This window comes from Artibeus jamaicensis, unplaced genomic scaffold (genome assembly GCF_021234435.1).
Source record: "Artibeus jamaicensis isolate MK-2021 breed Jamaican fruit bat unplaced genomic scaffold, CSHL_Jam_final scaffold_612, whole genome shotgun sequence".
Taxonomy (NCBI): domain Eukaryota; kingdom Metazoa; phylum Chordata; class Mammalia; order Chiroptera; family Phyllostomidae; genus Artibeus; species Artibeus jamaicensis.
The window spans coordinates 14,357,642-14,381,846 of NW_026522049.1; the positions used below are offsets into that span (position 1 = coordinate 14,357,642).

At 52.3% G+C, this 24,205-nt stretch overlaps 1 protein-coding gene across 1 annotated transcript in view; it reads right to left on the reverse strand.

Moving 5' to 3' along the window:
• HERC2 (HECT and RLD domain containing E3 ubiquitin protein ligase 2) overlaps positions 1–24,205 on the reverse strand; it is a 185,452-nt gene that overhangs the window by 16,828 nt on the left and 144,419 nt on the right. Inside the window, exons 70-81 of the mRNA XM_053658983.1 lie at positions 22,329–22,482; positions 14,081–14,188; positions 12,659–12,790; positions 12,137–12,295; positions 11,933–12,051; positions 11,097–11,222; positions 10,584–10,739; positions 10,093–10,208; positions 9,800–9,998; positions 6,064–6,278; positions 1,722–1,899; positions 1,082–1,243 (exon numbers count right to left, since the gene is read on the reverse strand). Coding sequence (XP_053514958.1) covers positions 1,082–1,243; positions 1,722–1,899; positions 6,064–6,278; positions 9,800–9,998; positions 10,093–10,208; positions 10,584–10,739; positions 11,097–11,222; positions 11,933–12,051; positions 12,137–12,295; positions 12,659–12,790; positions 14,081–14,188; positions 22,329–22,482 — 1,824 coding nt within the window. The remainder of the gene's footprint in view (positions 1–1,081; positions 1,244–1,721; positions 1,900–6,063; positions 6,279–9,799; positions 9,999–10,092; positions 10,209–10,583; positions 10,740–11,096; positions 11,223–11,932; positions 12,052–12,136; positions 12,296–12,658; positions 12,791–14,080; positions 14,189–22,328; positions 22,483–24,205) is intronic.

Genomic DNA, 24,205 nt, shown 5'->3' on the forward strand with positions numbered 1-24,205 from the left:
CAGCAGCGTTTCCAAGGCCACTGGAGAGGTGGGTGTCTCCTCGCAGCCCAGGGCACAGCTCGGCCTCTAGGCCACGTCTCCCCCACCCTCCGTGTGAGGTACTGTGTCCACACCCCTGCGCAGAAGCCACCAGCCATGTGTAGCTCCTGAGCCTGTGATGAGGCAAGTGCCACCGAAGGAGTGAATTTTCTTTTTAGTCTTAACGGATTTAAATGGAAACTGAAGCAGCCACATGTGGCCAGCGGCTGCAGCCCCGGGCAGCCTCGCTGCGGGAAGAGCAGCTGTGCAGCTCGGGTCCAGCTCCTGGGGACCTACAGGGCTCTGGCGGCCGGCAGCCCCCGGGAGTCCGCTCCACCCACGCCAGCCCGGAGCCCCAGAAAGAGGCCCCCATGCACACGGCTTCTAATGCCCTTGCAGTGCCCCCACTCTCCCAAATCCACTGCAAATCCCAACACCCCGGCAGCCCTGACAATCATGCACTAAAGGCCGTTCAGCCGTCAGCATGTGACTGAAACGCATCAGTGAATGTCACCTCTGTCAACTACCCATTCGAAGGGCAAAGGAGTCCCGCAGGTCAGGGCACCGCCCGGGCGCTCTGTTGGAGGCGGGCAAAGCCATCTGACCCCAACCTGACCCAGGCTCCGGCCTCTTCCGTGGCTTCTCCTGGGGTGTCCGTGTCTCAGCCAAATGCAACAGCTCCAGTGCCACAACCACCCACTGTCCACAGAGCAGACCAGCTGACAGGCACGAACAAGTGCCTTTCTCTTTAAGAGAAAGGTAGACCTTGGCCGGGTGGCTCGGCTGGTTGGACCACCACCTGCACACCCAAAGGTGTGGTTCGATCCCCAGTCAGGGCATGCACGAGACTCAGCCAATTGATGGTTCTCTCTCTCTCTCTCTCCATGCTACATGAAAGCACAGGCTCTGTGGCACCTGCTAGATCACACGAACTTCCCACGAGAGCATGAGTGGCATTTCGCCCACGGAGCCCTGCACTTCTCAGTGCTCAGGGACCCGTCAGGCCGTCTGCAAGCGAGTAAAGGCGGGGCATGGGACCTGGGGACGCCAGGCACTGGACTACCTTCATGGGCACTTTGCAGCCGTCGCTGCCTCCTCTGCCAAGCTTGCCATAGTCACCGTCGCCCCAGGACCACACGGTGTCGTCGTCCGTGAGGCACAGGGTCTGGGCGTCTCCGCTGCCACAGGCAACGTCCACCACGCGGTGGCCCTGCAGGGCCTCCACCTTTGGAGAAAAGTGACAGGGAAGACGCCCGACCTCAGCAGGCAGGGATGCGTCTGAGGGGCGGCTTTTTGTGTGGGGCGCCCAAGTGAGGCTTCACAAAGGCCGGGACGTTTTAATGACCCAGTGGGACAAAAGGGAAAGCGCCTTCTTCCAGCTGAGCTCGAAGCATCTCGGCTGCGGGCGGAGGCCCCCCCGCCCCGCTATGGAGTGGACCCCACCGCAGCGCCTGACCACACAGGCCTCCGAGGACACACGGCGTGTCCTGAGATCCCCACTGACACTTACTAGTGTAAATAAAAACACGTTTCAGGCACCACCCTGTTTACATGACCCATGGAATACAGACCAAGACGGTTTTCATTTCCACAAAAAATAAAACCTGCTTGTACATCATGAGGCTGTGCCCCACAACCCTGGAGACAGAGTTGGGGGGCCACAAACAAGGGAAGCCGCGCCCCCAGGCCCAGCGCCACCTCACCAGCTTGGGCTTCAGCTGGTCCTCACTGTCGCTGTGGCCCAGGCGGCCGTACCGCCCCTTGCCCCAGGTGTACAGGTCCCCGGCTGAGGTGACGCAGGCGCTGTGGGCTCCGCCGGCGGCGATGTCGACCACCTCGATGCCTCGCAGGGACTCGATGACACGGGGGCGGTCACACGGACTGCAAAACAGGCCAGCAAGTGTACGGAGAGTTTAATTCTCACACATTTTTAAACAGTAGGCTTACTTACATGTTTGCTGTTCACTTATTTAAAGTAGAACTCTCAATTTGCATCCTTTGCTCAACTTTTTTTGGCCTTTCTATTTTTAATTTGACTTTCGCCTCTTTAAAATTATTTATTGTTTTTCAATTACAGTAGCCATATGGAATTAAGTTAGTTTTACACATACACTCTGAAATGTTAGACATAATATAACTAACTGATCATCCTCATAAGTCTAGTACCCACCTGGCACCATACACAGTTGTTACAATATTACTGACTGTATTCCCCGGGCTGTACTTCACATCCGCGTGACCAGTCTCTAACCACCGATCGGTAATTCTCAACCCTCAACTCCCCTCCCATCTGGTGACTGTCGAAATCTTCTCTGTATAAGGGTTACTGATCTAGTTGCTCATTCATTTTGTTTAGATTCAATTGTTGATAGATGTGTATTTATTGCCATTTTATTGTATTTTTTCTTCTCTTCTTCTTCTTTTTCTTTAAGAAGACCCTCTAATATTCTTGTAATACTGGTTTGGTGGCAATGAACTCCTTTAGCTTTTTCCTGTCTGGGAAGCACTCCATTGCCCTTCCTTTCTAAATGACAGCTCTGCTGGGTAATGTTGGGTGTAGGTCCCTGCTTTCCAACACTTTGAATGTTTCCGTCACTCCTTCTAGCCTGCGAAGTTTCTGTTCAGACAGCCTTACGGAACTGCCGGTCTTTCCCTTGCTCCTTTTAAGAGTCTCTCTTATCTTTAATCTTTTGCATTATTCTGATGTGTTTTAGTGTGGGCCTCTTTGGATTCATCTTGTTTGGGATTCTCTGAGCTTCCTGGACTTGTATGCCTATTTCCTTCACCAGGTTATCACAGTTTTCCGTCATCATTTTTTCATATAGGTTTTCAATTCCTGGCTCTCTCTTTTCTCCTCCTGGCACCTCCATGATGCAAATGTTGGTACACTTGAAGTCTTGCACTATCCTCACTTTGGGGAATCATTTTCTCTTTGCTGTTCTGATTGAGTATTTTCTGCTTCCTATTCTTCCCAATCTCTGATTGTATCCTCTGTTTCATCTACTCTGCTATTGATTCCCTATAATGTGTCTCTTCACTGGAACCCTGGGCTGGGACCCCTCACTACCCAGGAGCGACCTCCACAGCTGAGAAATCCCTCTTGATTCTTATCCATCACATGTGGGTGCGGGACAAGCTCACTTTGTGTCTCCAACCCTCCTACCAGTCTTGACGTGGCTTCTTCTTCGTATCCCTAGTTGTCAGACTTCTGTCCAACTAGGTTTCGGGCGCTTCTGAAGGACGGCTGCTCTGCAGTGTAGCTGCAGATCTGACGTGGATGTGGGAGGATGTGAGCACTGCGTTTACCTGTGCCGCCATCTTGACTGGAAGCCAAGTCAATTTTTAAATCAATCAAGCAGAAGCATTCAGTCCCAAGCTCAAATTCTCATAATTTGCCACCTGTCTTTATCGGAGCTGCCCTAATGCCAGAGCAAGGGGACTTTCAGACCCAACCAGGAGCTGGATGGCTAATACTCAGTCATCTGAGTGATGGGCTGAGTCTAGCCAGTGGCCTGTTTCTGCAGGCTAGTGAGCTGAAAATAGGTTTTATATTTTTAAAAAGTTGTTAAAAAAAAAACAGAGACAGCATAGACAACAGAGACCATGTGGCTGGACTGAAATATTTACTACTGTCTGGCCCCTTTGAGGCACAGCTTGCTACGATCCCACACTTCCTTTAGGGAGTTGTATCACGTGAATGCCAATAAGCCCACAAGGTGGCGAGCGTCGATCATGAACTTGTGTTCTTATTAGTGAGTGTTGAAACACTAATAATTCTAGCTATTTAAGATCCTAGATACGGGATCGCAAATATGCTTCCCCAGTCTGTGAAATATCTTTTCAATTGCTTAATAGCATCTTTTCAAAGAGCATTAGTGAATAATTGTTAGGAAGTCGACGTTATCCCATTTTTTAAATTGGATTATGCTTTCTAAGCTCTATCTAAAAACCTTTGTTTGATCTAAGGCCACAGGGTTTTCTCTCATGTTTCCTTCTAGTTTTCAGTCTGTTTCTTTGTTTTAAAGATTTTATTTATTTATTTTTTTGAGAGGGGAAGGGAAGGAGAAAGAGAGGAAAAGAAACATCAATGTGTGGTTGCCTATGGAACACCCCCCACTGCGACCTGGCCCGCAACCCAGGCGCGTGCCCTGAGAATCGAACCAGCGACCCTTTGGTTCACAGGCCAGCACCCAATCCACTGAGCCACACCAGCCAGGGCTAGTTTTCCATTAATGGCTATGCATCATTTGGGTTAATTTTGGTCATGGTGCAAGGTAAGCATTTAAGTTCACTGCTTGCCATGTGGTGATCCGATTGTTCAAAACCAAGTAATAAGTGGTCTTTGCACTTTAATGATTACACACTGGAAACTGAGAGAGAGAATCCCAGTTCCACTTCGCCCACACTCACCGTGTGGGGGTTGTGGGTGCAGACCAGCTTCCTGCTTGGCTCTCCATTGATCCAGTCAGTGTTTTGATCTGTGAGGACACCCACACTGGAGTCACCTCTTCACACCAACACCCACTGTCGTCCTGATAACTTTCCAACAAGGCTTAAAGTTGGGCGGGGCCAGTCCTCCAACTTTGCTCCTGATTTTCAAAGTTGTTTGGACTATGCTATTACCTTCCATGTCCATAGGAATCTTACAATCAGCTCGTCAGTTTCTTGAGGAATTACAAATGTGAAGTGCTTGAACTGCAAGGCAATTCGGAGAGCACCGACCAATCAACAAGACCGAGTCTTCCTTCCACCCATGTTACCTCTGGTCACCACACCGCACAGCAGATCCCTAGAACTTACTCATCTTCTCTCTGGGGGTCTGTACGCTCTGACCACCCCAGGTCCTCCCCAGTTCCCGGCAACCACCAATCTGCTCTCAATGAGTCCGCTTTTCTAGACTCTACACCTTAGTGAGAGACATGCCTGATAATTTGTGATTGGACAAAGAACATCAGGAAGCTTATCTTGCTGGGTATTTGATATGTTTGTATTCATAAGAATATTCTTGAACCCCGCCCTGGCGAGTGTAGTTCAGCTGACTGGAGTCTCCTGTAGACTGAAAGGTTATGGGTTTGATCCCCGGTGAAGATGCATAAGAGAAGGCAGCCAATCCATGTTTCTCTCTCTCTTTCTCTCCCCACCCCCCTTCCTCTCTCCCTCTCAAAGCAATGAAACAGAATGTCCTCAAGTGAGGATTAAAAAAATACATATATATATATATATATATATATATATATATATATATATTCTTGATCTTTGATTTCTACAATACAGTTAAGTTACTTAGAAACAGTTTAATCCTTCCAGGTCTTGCTTTTAAGCTTCATTGGTCGTTCAGAGCCAGAGTGAGTCCACGGCGCATTTTCTGCCCTTCCGCACCGGTGCCCTGTGAGTCACGGGGCGCGGGCAGCAGGCTTTGGCTCCGGGAGCTCTGGGGACTGTTTCTGCAAATCCTCTGGGTCGCTCGTTCCTGGGCCTCAGGAATGCTCCTCGCGCACACGTGACTGTCAGCATTCGCCTCTGCAGATCGGCGCATGCCCTTTATGGCACGTCGGCCAATGTCTTAGAGCTGCTGTTTCGTGTGTTGCGGCTGGTGCTTTAGTTATTTGAGATACAAAGGCCCCTGTTGCTCCAACTTGGCAAGTAGTCGGCAACTCCAAAAGTTTTAAAAATAATGAGTTTGGGTCCTGGCTGGTATAGCTCAGCAGACTGAGCACAGGCTGTGAACCAAAGGGTCACCAGTTTCATTCCCAGTCACAACTCAGGATCAGGGGAAGGGGGCTTGGGGGAGGAAGACAAAAAGAAGCTCATCACACTTAGTACCTAGAAAAACAAACTGCAGCAATGGACTGGCCCCCGTCAGGATGTGGCGTGAACAAGAGCACGCCTACTGTCCCACGAACTTATTTCTGCCTGAGAGCCTCGCCATCTAAGTAGATTACTGTCACTGTTGCTCTGAGAAGCAAGCGCCAATACCCCACGAAAGCACTAACGCAAACGAGAGAAGGAAAACGCAGCACCGAGAATCGCGCCGGCGCGCCGTACCTCCGGTTGCCGTGCCCCAGCTTCCCGTCTTCCGCCTCGCCCCAGGAGTACACCTCCCCCTCCGACGACAGGGCCAGACAGTGCTTCCCTCCGGAGTTCACCGCCACCTTCTTAATGAGCACGTGCTGGATGGACTCGAGCAGCGTCGGGGTGGACACTGACTCCGTCCCGCCCACGCCCAGGCGGCCGCCAGCACCGTAGCCAGTGGCATAGAGCTAAGGGAAGAAAGAGCAACAGAGGCGTCAGGCTGTGTCTGAAGAGCCTGGTGTCTCAGTGACTGGAACCCAGCTAACACGCTGGACATTTCTACCACAAAGAAATGACACGGAAAATGAAAAATCACAGGAACGTAAGACTCTATTTGGGCTTTATCAGAGTGCTGACAATGACAGAAAACTCGATGACAGTCAGAAATACCAAATTTACAAAATGCATTTTGGATATAAGGTCTTTTTTCCAGAAGCATTTCTATTTTTGTACAGAATACAAACTATAATTAATACGAAAAACAAAACAGACTGAGTTATCTACCATATTCAAATCCCTGATAACAGCACCCAGAGAAACATCCACAGAAAAATTATAAATAATATTTCAGAGAGGCAGCATGCAAACCACACAGCAGAACACACTATGTTTCTTTCCCCCTGAGTGGGTAATTGTTTTGGGACACAAAACATCTCTGTTATTAGTCTTTTAAAAATCCAACTGCCATTTCCAAATGCGAGTCAAACTTCTCCTCTATAAAAATTAAATGCCATAGCATATTGTTCCAAGGGCCCTGCTGTGTAGAAAGGAAAGAAAGATAAAACGGGCAGTGAAACCAGGAATGCAGGTGGGTGAAAGAGCAACGGCCACCTGCTGCCCCAGGAAGGCAGGTCTGCAGATTCCAGCACGCAGGCGTGTGCAGGCGTGTGCGTGCGTGCGTGTGCAATTTGGAGATTCTGTAGAAAGGAGGTGGAGCTCCCAGGGGCTCAGACTGTGAATGAGATCGAGCCAGGAACAGAGAGAGTTGCCTTCTCAGCATCAGCTCTGAGTGGGGGAGGGAAATCACTGCTGAGAATTCACAACCATAAACACGGACCACTAAAAGCTGGTTTTCAGGCTGAATGTATGGTCTACACTTCTGAGGTAGGGAACTTAATTTACAGTGTCTTCAGTTTGATACTACCCAAGGATGACAAACTCTCTTTTGATGAGTGATTCTGATGCCTCAGCCTCAAAGAAGTTCTACGCAACATTTTCCAAGGAAAACAGTCAGCTCGCAGATTTAAAAACTCATCACGTGAAAGGAAAGGCGCCTGAGTGAGCATCATCGCAACAATAGCTGGATCTCATGTTTAAAGAAATAAAAGCTTGAAAGTGTTCCTAAGGAATAAGAGAGTATAAAATGCCCCAAAGCAGAACTTTCAGAAGTTAAAAACGTATTACTGGAAATTCCAAACCCAGATGCATGAAACAGCAGATGATAAACCAGTGAAGTGAGATTACTGACCTGAGGATAGAGGAACAGAACTACGGCACGGACAAAAGCACAGAGACAGCACAGAAGGGCCAGAAGGCCCAGAGCAGTGAAGTGCAGACCCCCCTGGGACCCCGGTCAGGACTCGGAGGCGCAGGCGGAGTCGTACAGAGAACAAGGGGGGGGAGCCGTACTTGAAAAACATCACGTCTAGTCCACGGCTGTGCCACCTGGGCACGCCCAATCTGGTCTGGAAACATCGCATCTGGGAATTTACCAGAGTGGTCGAAAGACCACTTCTCAGAGCCAGGAAGCCCACCCCCACCCCTTACTGCCTGGCAAAAACAAAAAAGGGCAGCACAAATTTGAAAAGCTGATGTGTAAATACATCATAATGAAACTGCAGACCACCAAAGGAAGATCTTACAAGCAGTCACAGATTCACTATCTTTATTTGGGTAAAAATTATTCTGACTGCTGACATTCCACTGGCAACAAGGAAGGCCAAAACTCAGAATAAAACTTCTAATAGGCCGACTGAAAATAACAATCAACAGAAAATTTTCCGCTCTAGAAACGGGGCTGGCATATTATGGTCTGCGGGCCGACCAGGCCCCCACCTGCTTCTATAAGAGTCTCGCGGGAGCTCGGCTGCACGGGCTCGTGCACCGCGGCCGCGGGCAACTTCGAAGGCTGCGACAGAGACCAGCAAGCCACACAGCTGAAAACACTGGGCCCCAGACAGAAAAGGTCTGCAGCCCTTATGCTGGAACAGGACAAGAGAAAGACACTTTCAAAGAAACAAACAAAAACAATCAGAGGATTAACTGACAAAATACCCCATATGAGGAAATTGAGAATCTGGGCTTAAAGCGGAAGGAAAATGGTCGGACCCCCGAGATGAGAAAGGATGGTGAGCAGAGATGTGTGTACCACTCAGGTGAACCTAGAAGAAAAAATGTGCACGGTCTGCACAAAAAAACAACCACGCCTCTCGCTAGGGGCTTAGGTTCGTGCCAAAATCCATCATAGCAAGGGATCAGTGTTGGTGTTATTTGTGGGAGGTAGAAATACTAATTAACTTTAGATTCTAAATACTCAGATGCATGTTAAAGTAACCCTGAAACAATTAAAAGACAGAATTCTCCAGAAAACAGAAAAAAGAGAGTATGCTCTAGCCCTTTTCATGAGGCTAGAACACCCCCAATTCTCTTGGTGGCAGCCTTGGACGTGGGTGCCCAGGGTCCCTGTTTGCGGCTCCCCCCACCCAACCTTGGACATGGGCGGGACCTACTGGCTTCCAAAGCAGGAAAATGGCAACAGGTCCCACGAGACTGTGACCTCCGTCTTGCTGTCACTCCTCTTGCCCCCCCCCCCCACTCAGTGTGACAGAGCCAGCCGCCCTGCCGTGAGAAGGCCTGGGACAGCACCCAGGCACTGACCCCTCCTCCTACAGCCTCGAGGCCACTCTGGGCACAGGGCCGGGCTGAGCCCTGACCCTGCACCCTGGCCCGGGGCAAGGGGAGACAGTTAGCCCGATCGCCACATTAACCCACTGAAGGGGAAAACCTCCGGAAGAGTATTTTTAAAGCAGAAAGAGTGTTTGGCAAAAGTTAATCTCCACCCATGAAGACAAACAGACGGGAACTTCCCCGATGGCACAGAAGCCATCTTCACAGACCCCACGGGGCCTGTGGGACGTGCCCTCACCTCACGGCCTGGACCCAGACAGGAAGGGCAGGCACCCGCTCCCTGTTCCACTGCAGCCCCCCCCCCAGCACCACAGGGCCCCTCCCCCACAGAGACGGGGGGAACCAGAAAGGAAGGAACAAGATTCACGGACAGATTATGGCTCTCCATAAAGAATGTACGGAAAACCTGGAAACACGTAAGGGAGAAAGGAGCAGAATAAAGCCACTAGACATAGGGTCAATACGTACACATCGACGATTTCTACACAGCACCGGCAATTTTTTTAAAAGAGAGCATAACAATAGCGAAGAAAAAAAGGAACGTATCCAACAAATAACTGAATTGGAAACAGCTCCAACCTACTCGTATGTACACTGTGTTTCAGGGTAAAAAACCGTGAGGCTCAGAACACAGGAGAGCTCGCGCAGGGCACTCTCAGGCTCCCTGCTGCACGCACAGTAGGGCTGTTAACCCGGCAGAGGGTCTCCTGAGGGACCCTCCCACGCACCGTGAGCCACGCCCTGCACTGCAGCCGCCGCACCTCTCAGGGCTGACGTCCACACGAAGAAAACGCCCCCTCACCTTCCCATCGGCCGTGACTGCAAACAGAGTCTGCTCTCCGCCAATTAACTGCACGGGTCGGAGGGTCGCCAGGGCTTCACACGGGGTGGGCACCTTAACCTTGGCCCCTTCGATGCCTCCGAGCTGGCCCCTGTGATTATGTCCCCATCCATAGATGGTGCCACTGCCGCCGGCCGACAGGGTCCAGTCATCTGGCCGCCTGGAACCGACAGGAAGTGAACAGCTGGCGTGGGCGAGGCCCGCGGGGAAGCGCGTGGTCTCGCTCGCAGCGGCTCTCGTTTCCGCGCACCGACCTGTTCATCCACTGCACCAGCTGCTCGTCCTGCTCCCGTCTGAAGACGTCGTGGCTCTCGTGCAGCACGTCCATGCTCTCGCTGTCTGCCATCAGCTCCCGGATCTTCTTCGCCACCTGGACAACGTCACGAGGAGACCGTGAGGATAACAGTCACTTCCAAACTGACGTCAGGAGACAGGAGGAGCCCCACACGAGAACACGCAAGAACACCAACATCACCATGATTCCACGTTTACAAAGCAAAACCAATTATTGCATCGAGTCTAAGATATGAAAAACATCTATGCATTTATCTCAATTTACTAAAACTTCCACTGAAAGTCACGGTGTCAGTTTATGAACTTCCACCTATGTGCTGTTTTCTTTACAGTATGTCTAGGCACCAGAAATGTTGCCGCGTCTGGTAACATCGGCACTGCTTCCCCTCTAGGTGTGCGCAAAGCCAGCGCTCTTGCGTTCCTCACGCGATTCTGCAATGACGTGCTGTACCTCGTCGAGAAACAGCCGGGGCAGCGGCGCCCTCTTGTCCAGGGCCACGGCCACGCGGGAGGCCGTGCAGTACCTGCGGAACCAGGCCCACTTGTGCGTCTCGGCGCAGCAGGGAAGCGTGTCCAGTTCCAAGTCACAAGCCAGAGCCACCAGTACCTGCGGCCAACACGGGGACTCTCAGAACAGCAGCCAACACCCCGTCACTGACACTGCGTGCCACAGAAGGCCGCCCTCGCGGGGTTCCGCGGGGCCTCCTTCGGGAGCTCCTCCCCCCAGGCCTCGGCCACATGCCCAGTGAGTGCGTCCCCGTCCCTGCGCCTGACACACGGGACCTCCAATCCAACGGCCACCGCGGCACTCCCACTGTGGCGGGCTCGGGTTGCAGTCACTTCGGGAACATTTCCAGGCTGTACCCCATCAGTGTCTGCCCCTGTCCCCAGGAGGCCTGACAGGGGACGCACCGCACAGGACAGCTCGCTGGCTCTGCCACCGGCTAAACCACGGCGAGATTACCTTAAAGAACGGACTGTGGAGAAGCTGCTTGCCGCCCCTCACGATAGGGTCCTCGTACTCGAACTGCCGCTCCAGAGCTTCCGGAAGGCCTTTCACCAGAGCGGCCAGGGCGCTGCCTGTGAGACTCTAAGCAAACACCCCGATTACAGCCTCGCCCCCATACCCACAATGCAGGGACAGGGAGGGATGTGTTCCTAAGGGTCACGTGTTTTATCAAACTGGTACCATTCACCCTAAAACATGAGCGTCAATATTTTCAAATAGAAAAGAAAACACCTAAAAGGACACGACAAACACTAAATAGAAGAAGAGTTAAAAATTCACCAGAGTCTGGTGTGGCTCAGTGGATTGAGTGTGGGCTGTGAAACAAAAGATCGCTGGTTCGATTCCCAATCAGGGCACATGCTTGGGTTGCGGGCCAGGTCCCCGGTAGGGGGCACATGAGATGCAACCACACATAAATGTTTCTCTCCCTCTCTTTCCTTCCCTTCCCTGCTGTCTAAAAAAAATTTGTTTTAATTCATCAAAGGATCCTTGATTTCATTCAGCGCAGCAGCTTCCACAGAGCCCGTCCTTTCCCGGCCCCCACACCTGTCTCCCAGCGTGGCTAGGACCTGGCACTCCCTCCAACACGACTGCCTCGCCCAGCAAACACAGACTTGCTGTGAGTTCAGAAATCCAGTCTGAACTTCAGCAGCTGGATGCCACTGCTTCTAAAACCAAGGCCCTGACAAAGGCCGACCTACTCTAACGTGGGAGCTCCCGCTGTAAATGACTAAACCAACGTCTACTCCCAGGGGGCCAAGCGCCCGGGGCCCGTGCACCCTGCTCCGTACCAGAGCTCTCGCCTCCCCGTCACTGTCCCCCAGCAGCCGGTGGATGTTGATTGACTGTCCGAATTCAGTCGTCAGCAGCTTCCGCAGCCTCTGCAGGGCCCACATTCTGTGACTGGCAGCTGCAGAGAGCAGACAGACGCGTCAGGAGCTCAGCTGATTCCCACTGAGTGCAACGGGCTAGGCGGCGAGCGTGGCGCCGTTTACCTAAGGCGCTCAGCTGCGCGCACGCTGCCAGCGACGCGGCCAGGCGCGGGACGATGCTTCTGTTGGAGGCCAGATTGAGCCGGAAGTCGAGCAGACACGTCACCAAGTCCATGGACGGACAGGAGAGGACGCAGCGGTCAGAAAGCAGGTCTTTAGGGCCTGGGGAGTGAGCACCACGAATGTCCCGTGTCGGACGGGCCGAGGGCACAGGGACACTCATGCCCTCTGACCAACGGGGAGTGGGCCTCGTCCGCCCGAAGGCCGTGCTTAGAGGGCCACCCATGGACAGACCTGCCACCGTCCACGTCACATAGCTGACCTGTACTCTGACATTTTATCTTAAAATCAAATGACGGCAGAGCCACTACCAGGGGCTGGGGGTTCTCTGAGGTTCTGACCCAGTGCAGTGGGGACCAGCCAGAGGGCCCCCCCGCACAGCAGAAGGCGGACCCCAGGCCCGGGATGAGCCAGTGCATGAACATGGCTGCGGACACCCCACCGTGGGCACTGAAAGCCCCTCACCTGCCGCTGGCATGATGGGGTAGACCGTGAAGCGCCAGCCCCACCCGTTCACGGACCCATCACTGATGAACTTCCACTTCAGCTCGTCTCCCGGGATCCGCAGCTCACTGGACCAGTCGGACCACTCTCGGCCTGGGGTGTGGGGAGGCACACCCTGACGTGAGGCCACCGCACCACCCGAGCCGCACAGGCTGCCTTACGTACAAAGCAGAGTCCCGCACGTGCTGTCTGAGGAACGTGGTGCGTGTCCCGACCCAAGGTCTCCCCACGCGGCCTTCGCACCAACCACTCTAGGGGAGTCTCACTTTCACACATAAAGCGACCCTTCCAACACTGTACCGGGTCCTAGGCAAACTGAGGCGGTGGGTGCGGTGCTGACAGAAATGCACACATTTAGCTTCCATGTAGCGTGAGAGGCCTGCACAGCCCACGCCCGGGTCAGGGCCACGGGGGGCCCTGGGGAGGGTGCAACAGGATGGCTGTTACCCAGGGAACGGGAGAAAGAGCCCCGGCTCCCCCACAGAGGTCGCCGGCTCTCTGCCTGGAAGGGCCCTCTGCAGCGCTGCGGCAGTGGCCTGGTGGGGGTCCCCTCTGAGGGCAGAGGTGACGGGCACAGGCAGCGACACTACTGAAAACCACGCCGGCTTTCATCAGGCTGCCAGGAAAACACCTGTGTTCGTCCCTGGCTACACTACTCTGCCCAAAGGTTTAAACCAGGGTTTAATAAGGAACATCAGATAAGATATAGGCCCTGCTGGGACTCGGCCAGACCCGTCACACACGCTCAGGCTGTGGCTGCTTTCACTGGAAGGGCAGAGGGGAAAAGCGACGGCAGGAAAAGGCTGCGGACCCCCGCTCAAGAGGGAGGACGGAGAACTCCGGACAGGCCCGCACGCAGACACCCCCCGCACGGACGGAAAGGCCCAGCGGAGGAGCACGGAACGGCCGCCCAGAAGACAGAGAGGGCTGGCGCCCGTCTGCTGAGCACATCCACTCCTGCGCTCTGTCCACAGGTACCGGGCACCACTCCATGCACAGCCCCCGGCTGTGCTCAGTTAAGAAACCCGTTTCTTTAAGAAGCGTGTGGCCCGTCCACCGTTACTTGGCAGGGGTCTGGCTCTCCCACAGGCCTTACGGCACCGCCTCCCACTGTCGGGGGGCAGCTGGGCCCCCTAGGCGGCCGAGTCCCCAGCCAGACCACGCTCCAACCTGTCCCCCAGGAATCCCGCCCACCCACGCTGACAGGCACAGGCACTCGGATAATTACACTCATTGAAAGCACTGGGAAGAGGCCGGTAACACCTATCATTCTTGAGGCTAAAAAGCTCACTGCCCCTTCCAAGCCTCCATGACAAGAACCGGTGCTGTGCTGTGAGCAACCTTGCGCCCCAGCAGGCCGGCCCGCCCGCCCGGCCTCCCAACCTGAGCGCACGGAGACGATCCTGTTGACGCCGTCCATGACGGTGAGCGGGTCGTGGCGCCTCTCCGTGGAGCACTGCCGGTCGAACTCCACCCTGAGTCCTTCTGCGCCTGGAGGACAAGGGAGCACAGAGCAGAGTGACCACTCCCACTGACCCAGCACAGGGCGGGGCACGAGCCACCACGCACCGCAAGGAAACAGCGAGGCCAGAGCAGCATCTGGCAGCGCAGGGGCGTCGGGCAGGACGGGCCTCGGCGACGGAGCCCGGGACCGGCCGCCCTGCTCCCACGGGGGGCAGGGCCTGTGGGGGGGCCGCCAGAGGGCACGAGAGGTTGGTCAGTTCGCTCTGAGCTGTCACCTCTGGGCTGATTTTTGCACTACGAGTCATCGCCAGACCAAGCTTTATCATCCCGCCCCGCACTTAAAGCCACATCCATGGAGCACACAGCATTAGATCTAGACTCTTCTGCGGGCCAAAGCAACCCACAGAATTCATGAGGGGCAGGATCTGGGGACGGGGGTGAAAAGGGGGTGCCAAACCTCCCCGAACAACTACAAAACCACACAAAATTGTAAAAAATGAGGCTTCCAAGTCTTGGCAAATTGGTTAAAGGCAAACTAGAAACTGAGAAGTGTTTATTCATGAACAAACTGCTGGGCTGAGAGCCATGGCATTCCTGCCGGGGGCTGCTCCACCCTGACCTGGGGCAGGACTTTGCCGGGAGAGGGCTCTGCCTCACGGACCAGCTGCACCTCCAGGGAGCAGCTGGTGCAAGGCCCGGGCAGCCAGCACATGCTGGGGACAGTACCAGTAAAGGACCAGCGGGAAGGCCAGCATCACTGAGGCCCAAGGCCATGGAGTGTCTGTGTCAGCATCAGACTCAAGAATGACCCCAGAAATGTAACAGGGAGGCCCCGGAAGTCAGGGAGCACAGCAGGGCCGAGTGGGGTGCTGCAGAGGCCTGGCCGAGCTGGGACGCTTAAGACCAGGGAAGGACTGAGCACGCGCATGCGAGGAAACTGCAGAAACACCGAGTTCCGCGGCCCCCCTGCTCCCACCCACACGCAGGCTGGTCAGCAGAAGGGGAGACCGGTGGGCTTGGGCAATCGGCCGGGCAGACACGGAGCCAGCCCTGGAAGGCAGGCCGGGACATCGAGCAGAGCGCCGTGCTGTGCGGGGGAAGGGTTCAGAGAGTGATTCCAGGCTTGTCACAAACCTAACACAAAGCAACCCACTAATCACAGCAAAAATCATCTTAAAACATCAGAATTCAGATGACACAGTATGTTTTCTACAATGGCTGGTGTTGAATTAAAATCTATGACCGACAAGCACACCGGAAGCGTGAAATCCACAGCCAGGAAGAAATCCAGTCCTTGGACAGCGCCTTCCTCTGACCGGCCAGGCGCTGGGCCAGCAGACAGGGGCTGCAGAGCAGCCATCCTGAGTGTGTTCAAGAAGGAAAGCAGAAAACGTGGTAACAAAGAAAAATGTGAGAAGGAACCGACATACACAGAATCTCGATAAAGAGAAAGAAACTGAAAAATACTAAAATAACATTTCTGAGCTGGAAAGTACAATGACCAAAAAAGGAAAGATGCACCAGCTGAGCCAACGGCAGGTCTGAAGGGGCAGGAAAAGGACCAACCGACATGAAGACGGAGACGGCTGACTCTCTACCTGGAGGACGTGGGAAAAAAGACTGAAAAAAATACAGCCTCGGACCCCCAGGAGGCAGCGTGAAGCGTGTAAGCATACGCATAATGGGAATTTTTCCAAGAAGAGCGAAGAGAGAAGAAGTACTTGAGCAAATATGGTCAAACCCCCCTATCTGATTTTAAAAAATTGATCTGTAGTTCCAAAAATTAATAAAGCCCCAGTTGGATAAATACAAAGAGATTCGTATGCAGACACATCCTACAGAAACTGCTGAAAACCAAAGATGGAGAGCAAACCATGAAAGTGGTGAGAGAAAAAGGCACGTTAACCAATGCACAGGAGCACAAAATAGGGTCGATTCTGATTCTCCGGGAACCATGGAGGCCAGCAACTGGTAGGAGGACACATTTAAAGTGGTAAGAGGGGAAAAAAAGTCCTACCAACCAAGAATTCTATAGCCAATGACACGATCCTTCCCAACTGAGGACACAATGAAAACGATCCCAATGTGTACACCCTAACAGAATTCACGGGTAGCAGACATGCGCTAGAAAAATCAACTGAAGAATTTCAGGCTGATACAAAATGACACCAGATAGTATCATGAATCCACAAGAAAAAAAAGGGAGACATGGCAAATTTGTGGGGGTTGAGAGAGGGTAAGTATTTTCTTCTTTTCTAGCCTTACTATTCTTGAAAGACAAAATATTGCATAAAGCAGAGCTCAGGGAATGTTGGGAACCACTCTGCCTGGTTTCAGGAGTTGTAACTGCCCCCCATGGCTAAGGCTGAGTATGCAACCTCCTGAATGAGAGCCGCCACTAAGGAGACAAAGCTTGTCTCTGCTTCATCCTCTGCCCCCAATGGTTGGTCGGTTAGTCTATGATGGGTAAGACCCCTCAGAGGGGGGGCAAGCTAAGCCAGACATGATCACTTGGGAGGCCCTCATGGAAGGATTTGGGGGGCTGCGACAGAGGGAGCCATGGACCCTCGTCCCCTGGCTATTCTGACATAGGCCGAGTCCCCATTTCCGTCTGGGAGAATCGGTTCCTGGCTCTAATCCACTTAAGCCTAAAACCTATGATGGGGAGGTGGTGCAGCCCTTTGCTGGAAAGGGCAGTATCCAGGGTAAATCAGGCCTAAGAAAGAGCATATAAAATCCTGTGAAACTTGCTTTGTTTAGAATGCTCTCATTTAAATGATAAGGGTCCAAGCAAGAAGTTTGTTCCTCAAAGTTTTATCGTTCATTAGCTATCTGACCCTGACTGAAAATAAGCCCTGTAGTTATTTGAATGCTATCCATTGTTTGATCCTCACCTGTATTCTTATGCAAATGAACCCAATTAAAGCCCCTTGAGCAGGGGGCTCTGGGCCCTTCCCCTTTGAGGGATCGGCCACCTTTCCTCCCCAAGCAGATCACGTCTTGGTAGTTTCACTTTCATCCATGGCGGTCGGGGGACTTTGTGGGCAAAACTGCCCCCACGAGGGAGCTGGAGTCCACAGGCCAGATCTGTGTCTCCTTCATTGTCTGCGAAGCCTGTGAGCTAAGAACAGTTTGTGTGTTTTTAAGTGGTTGGGGAAAAAATCAGAACAATATTTTTGGGACATATGAAAGTTTGCCCAACCCTGGCATAATGCAATACGATGTGTTCTAACTACTGTGTTGCGTAAGTTTGTCACCCACAGAAATGTAGTGTATATACATTAATTTTTAAAAGGAGGGAAGAAACACTAGAACTGCACTGAAGCAAAGCTGCAACTTTTAGCCACAAGTACAGTATTAACCTGAAGTAGACTGTGATAAATTAAAAGGAAAGTTTTAAACCCTAGAGCAAATACTAAAACAAAAGTGTGAAAATCAACATCAGAATTAAAATGGCACACTAAAAAGATTTTGTTTAACAGAAAAGAAAGGACTAAAGGAAAAACTGAAAATGTCATCAGGCACAGAGAAAATCCATAGCGAAGTGGCGAATGCAGATGCGACCACGTCAGGAATTACAACAGATGTGAATGGTGTAACCATCCGTATCAGAAGGTAGAGGCGGTCAGGCTAGACTGGGAAAAAAAAAGATACAACTAAAGATACAACTGATCTTTGGCAGAGCCAAAGACAAACTCGTAGTTCAAATAAAAGGATGGAAACAGATCCAGCACACCACCATGACCACAGGACACCTGGAGTGGCTTTACTACTACAATCGAAACAGACTTTCAGGCCCTGGCTGGTGTAGTTCAGTGAATTGAGCGCGGACCTGTGAAGGAAAGGGTCACCAGTGTGATTGATTCCCAGTCAGGGCACATGCCTGGGTTGCAGGCCAGGTCCCCAGTGGGGGACACATGAGAGGCAACCACACATTGATGTTTCTCTCCCACTCTTTCTCCTTCCCTTCCCCTCTCTCTAAAAATAAGTAAATAAAATATTTTTTTAAAAAACAAACAAAAAAAGACTTTCAGAAACATTACTAGAACTGAAAAAGAACATTTCATAGTGAAAATGAGGGTCAAACATCAGAAATGTGCAACAATTACACAGGTCTGCACACCTAACAACAAAGCCCCGAAACACATGGAGGAAAAACTGGTAGTAAAGAAAGGAGTAATGAATCCGCACGTACAGCTGGGGATTTCAGGACGCAGCTTTCAACAACTAACAGAACACACAGCAAATCAGTAACAACCCCAGAGAGTTCAACAACGCTTTGGACCACCTGAACCTGAACGACATTTACAGAACACTCCCCGCAACGAAGAAGAGTGTACGTTCTTATTAAGCATCCCAAAATATTCTCCAGGACCACAGGCTATAAAACAAGTCTCAACAAATTTAAAAGAACCGAAATCACTCCATGTCTATCCTGTACTTATAATGGGATTATAAATCATCAACAAAGAAATTTGGAAAATCCCAAAACAAACAGCACTTTAATTAATCCGTGGTTCAAACAAAAGATCTTAAAAAGAAAACTAGAAAATATTTTACACTGAACATAGTAACTTACAGGATTCAGCTAAAGCAGTGCTTGGAGGGAAATTTGTCACTTAAACCATATTAAAAGGAAAAAAGATCTCAAATCAATAACTATGCTTCCATGTTAAGAAAATGGGGGGGGAGTAAACTAAAATAGCAGATAGAAAAAAGTGATAAAGATTGTAGTGAAAATCAATAAAAGATAAAACAGGAAAACAAGGAAAAAATTAATGAAACTGTAAACTGGTTGTTTGAATAGATTAGCAAAAAATTTTTTAAAGATTTGACTTATCTATTCTTAGAGAGAGTAGGAGGGGAAAAGAGAGGGAGAGGAATTATTTCTCTCACATGGATGTGAGAGAAATAATGATGTGAGAGAAACATCCATCCATCAGTCGCCTCTTGCACACACCCCAACAGCGCCCCAGCTGGGGATGGAGCCGCACGCAACCCAGGCAGGTGCAGGGACTGGGAATCCACCTTCCAGTTTGCAGTCTGCCACCCAACCAACTGGGCCACACCGGGCAGGGCAAGATCCGCAAAATCAACAAACTTTTAACATAACTGCCCAGGAGGGAAAAAAACAGAAAACACGAATGATCATAATCAGAAAGGAAAGAAGGAACCGCACTGCTGTGGCATCATAGGAAACATATTTGATCGTAGTTCTAGCCTCCTGGCTCCTAAAACTAGAAATTTTCTGACCCGAGTGTCTTTGTCATTCCTAAGAAGCCTTTCAGAGTCAGCCCACCTGCGTTTATGCTAACGAGGTAACTAAAGGTGTGGCTGGTCACCAGAAAGACCACACGGTTAGAGGGATGGACCCTTCCGCCCCAGGCCCCACGGAGGGGCCTCTGGGAAGGTGAAAGGGGCTGCGGATTAAGCTCCATAAACACTCCTGGTCAGTGAGGTTCCAGGAACTGCCACCTGCCTGCCGGCGACACGCCCCGCCCCCACAGGGACAGAGTTCCTGCACTCAGGACCCTCCCAGGCCTCCCCCTACGTACCCCTCCACCTAACTGTTCCTCTGCATCCCGTATAACAAACTCGGGAACATAAGTAACTGTTCCTCTGAGCTCCACGAGCTGCTCCGGCGGCAAGGGAGCCCGAGGAGGGGCTGGGGGACCTGAGTTAGGGCGGGCTGGTCAAGGAGTACAGGGGAACTTCTGGATTTGACTGGCATCTGAGGTGCGACTGTCTTTATTTTGCTTTAAATATATTTTATTGATTACGCTATTGAGGTTGTCCCATATTTTTCCCCCCTTTATTCCCCTCCGCTTTGCACCCCCCTCCCACCAGCATTCCCTCCCCTTAGTTCATGTCAAATGAACCAGACAGGGGCAGGTTAAGAATGTTATGGCAGAGAAGCCAAAGAACTTATATGAAGTGGGGCAGGTCCTGACGTGGGGGGACCTGACCCGACCCCGAGGATCAGGATTCCGTTACACTGTAGGACACCGGCTGGTGTCTCAGAACTGCACATGTGCAGAAAACCCGCACCTCTGACGCTGGCGAGAATGAGTGTTACAGGAGAGGGCTGCGGCGAGGGGCTGCGCGGGAGAGTGGTTTCTCATCGGAACCCAGCAACCAACGGAAACTTAGAGGATTCCGAGGGATCCTGGATCCAGGGATGCTGGTTCGTGCCAACAAACCAGGCAACTTGGATAAAATGAACAAATTCTAGAAAGACCCTGTAGTTTGAATCCTGGCCTTTGTTTTCTTTTTTGAAATTCAAGTGCCCGACTTCCTTCAGCTCTGATTACAAAGCACCCACTAGACACTGGAGCAGGGGTGTCAAATGCATTGCCACCGGGAGCCACATCAGCCTTGTGGTTGCCTTCAAAGGGCCGAATGCAATGTTAGGACTGTACACATGTAACCACTCCTTCACTAGGGGGTAACTTCCTCTTCACAAGGAGCTCGGCGCTGCCGCCAGGTGGAAACGAGGTGCTGGGCAGAGAAAACAAGGTGGAGGCTGGATTCGGCCCTCGGGCCTCGCGTCTGTGCCTGTGCCCCAGTGGAAGAGCCCGGCACCGCCCCAGCACTGCTCCTCCTGCCTTTCAGATCTTGGCTGATTTCAACAACTGCCTCTTTGGGCACTTGTTTTCTCTCCCTCCACTTTAAACCACCGCTCTTTTCATTCTCATTAATAAGAGCGAGCCCAGAAGCCCTAGGCCCCCACCCCTGGCCCCAGTAAAAGCAGAACCCCAGCCACGAGAGTGCTCGCTCTCTCCCTCTCTCTCTCTCTGTCCCCATGACCTTGCCGTGTGGCCCCACTGTGCTACGTAATCCCCAGGCCTTGTAAGTAATGAGCCTGTATCTCTTCCAAGTTTCCTCATGCTTATCACTGACAGGATAAGAACAAAGGTGGGCACAGTCGCACCCTTGGTGCAGGAAAGGGCAATGCCTAAGGCAAGTCCACCTGCTGGGCCCCGGCACATGTCCACAGGCACGTCCAGTGGACGGTACTGACCCCCTCAGGCTGAACCCGGCACAGAAGAGACCCACCGACTCAAAGGAAACAGGCCACCCGACAGACACAAGCCCAGGCCGAGACGGCTTCACGGGTGAGTCTACCACCCACTCAAAGAATAGCACCGACCCTACCCGCCCAGACACCTTCCCAGGACAGAGGGGGGAGAACACTCTGCAACTCAACCTCTAAGGCCAGAGGTGGCCCGGTGGCAAAGCCAGACAAAGGCAGCACAGGGAAGGAGAGCTATAAAAACAACTCACAACAAGAAAAAAAAAGTCAGGAAAGCTACAAACCAAACCGTTCATGAAAAGAGAGGCAAAAATCCTATATAAAATGCTAGCGCTGCTTTTGATCCGCTGACGGTCCTGGAACCAACCACCCGTGGACACGCCGGTGAACCAGCCCGAGGGCGAGGAGCCACGTCTCCCCATGAGGTGCGCAAGCCAGAAAGGAAGAAAGCAAGCTGAGGAGCACCGCGTGGCAATGCCCACGGCCCAGCGGCCCCGGGTGCTGAGCTGCCGACATCACATCACAGGCCGGGGACCAGCAGAGCCCGCAGCTTCCAGATGCTGGACCACAGCCAGCGGTCTCGCTGAAGGGCCCCAACTACCTGGGCCTCCGAATGCAGCAAACAAGTGGCCAGACAGGCCTGGGGGACAGGCTGCCATGCGGTGGGAGTGGGCGCGTCCAGGCCCTGGAAGCCCGTCAGGTCAAAGGCCCACTTCCCCAACAGGTGAGTCAGTGAGCAGAGGCAAAAAGTTAAGAGAAACTTAACAGGTGGAAATCACTAATTAAAAGAGACTTACGAGAATACACATGTGGGGAACAGAAACTGCCCAGCAATGCCGGTCAGGGACGGCTCTAAGTCGGGGCTCTGTTGCTCTGTGGGGGAAGGGTGCCAGGCTAGTTGTGGCCCTGAGTTCTGGGCACTAGGGCACCCATCTGGTGGGCATTAAGAAACATTCACGATGCCTGGTTTTCTGCCATGTTTTATTTGGAAGAGACGAGCCTTCTTGAGAAAAGTGGGAAGAAGTGACTCTAACATGACTGCAAACTCTGCTCTGCCAGACGGTGATGGCTGCTCTGCGATGCGGCTGCAAAGGCCGGGCCGGCAGCCCCAGAGCCCCCCCGACACCCGCATACCTGGGATCTTCACGGTGCCACTGGAGGAGGTGTCGTCTGTGTAGGGGTGGCTGCTCTCCACCACCACGGGCTGGGAGGACAGGCGGCCGCTCTGTGAGTCTGTGGCGACGTCCTCCAGCTCGGTGACACACAGCTCCAGCAGCATGTCTGCCACCTGTGAGAGGAAGCGCCATGCAAATCGGGAGGTCCTCAGGTGCCACCTCTGCTCCCCCAGCTTCCAGATCCTTCTGCGGGGGCAGGGTGGCAGAGCAGAGGGCTCGGGGGACTGAGAAATCTAGTTCATATGAAGGCCCGGTTTCCTCGAGCATGAAATCACAAAGGCGCAAGGCCTGCAGCAGAGCTGTGACACCTGGGGGTGACCCAGGTACTGGGAGCAGGACACAGACCACTCAGCAGGTGCTGACTAAAGGAACAATATGCCTGTGACCGCAACAGTGTCTGTTCACCCAGGCGAGAGGAGCTGGCTTCAGGAACAGAGGTATCGAGGGAAAGAGCAGAAAGGGGACTGGAATGGCCAGGACCCAAAAGGCACAGGGGTCCAGCTGGAGCACAGGGCATGAGAGAAGCCCTCAGCCATGCAGCCAAACAGTGCCAGGGCTACGACCCCACACCCAGCAGGGGCTGGACGGGAAAGGCAGCCCCAGTCCCAGCCACAGCCGCAGCCGCGGCCGCCCTGCAACCCACAAGGCCTGGATTCCGCCCGAACATTCCAGTGACTCGCATCATGTCAGTGGTCAGTACTGGTGATTACAAACTCCTTGGTTGCTGTTTTTAAAAACAAGCAAGATATCATTACAGCAATAACATACCTACCTACACACATTTTTCTAACTTGAAAAGAAACAAAACTATTCTCTATTTTTTTCAAAAATAAATGTTTCCTTATACTAAGGGAACCAACAGGAGAGCTCAGGAAGCAGCAGACGGACCAGCACTGCCAACATGTAGGCACCATTGTTGTAAACTTCAGTGTCTTTCTCTCTCGTTTTTAAGAATCCCCAGTATAAGGGCCAGGAAGGACACAAGAGCAGCATCTTGCCACTGGCCAGGGCGGTTTGAAAACAACCCTACCTCCGTCCCCGCTCCCCTTGAACCTGCCGTGTGTCACTGAGATGCGGACACTGGCGTCACCCCACTGCGGCTGCAGAGCCCCACAGTCCCCCAGAGAGGCCCCACCCCCTTTCTCCCACCCACCCACCCACCGGCCGCCAGAGGAGCCCTTAGGAACGACCTCTGGGGATGCCCGCTGTCCCCACTGCACCCAGAGGGGACGTCTGTGCCGAGAAGAGGGTGCAGCAGGCGTGTGCGCGACACTGCAGGGCCCACTGCCTTCCCCGTGTTCTCGTCTGAGTCCTTCCCGCTCATGATAACCTCGTGCAAAATCAGTGGGGTTTTTTTCATTTTTTAATATATTTTATGGATTATGCCATTACAGTGCTATTTCCCCCCTTCATTCCCCTCCAACCTGCACACCCCTCCCCCACCATCCCCCCTTTAGTTTATGACCACGTGTCTCAAGTTCTTTAGATTCTATATTTCCCATACTATTCTTACCCTACCCCCCATCTATTTTCTATCTACTGTCTATGCTACTTATTTTCTGTACCTTCTCCCCCCTTCTCCTCCTCCCACTACCCTGTTGCTAACCCTCCACGTGATCTTCATTTCTGTGGTTCCGCTGCTGATCTAGCTGTTCTCTTAGTTTGCTTTTGTTTTTAGGTGTGGTCCTTGATAACTATGAGTCTGCTGTCCTTTCACTGTTCACCTGTTTTATCTTCTTTTTCTTAGGTAAGCCCCTTTAACATTTCATATAATAAGGGCTTGGTGATGATGAACTCCTTAAATTTGACCTTATCTGAGAAGCACTTTATCTGCCC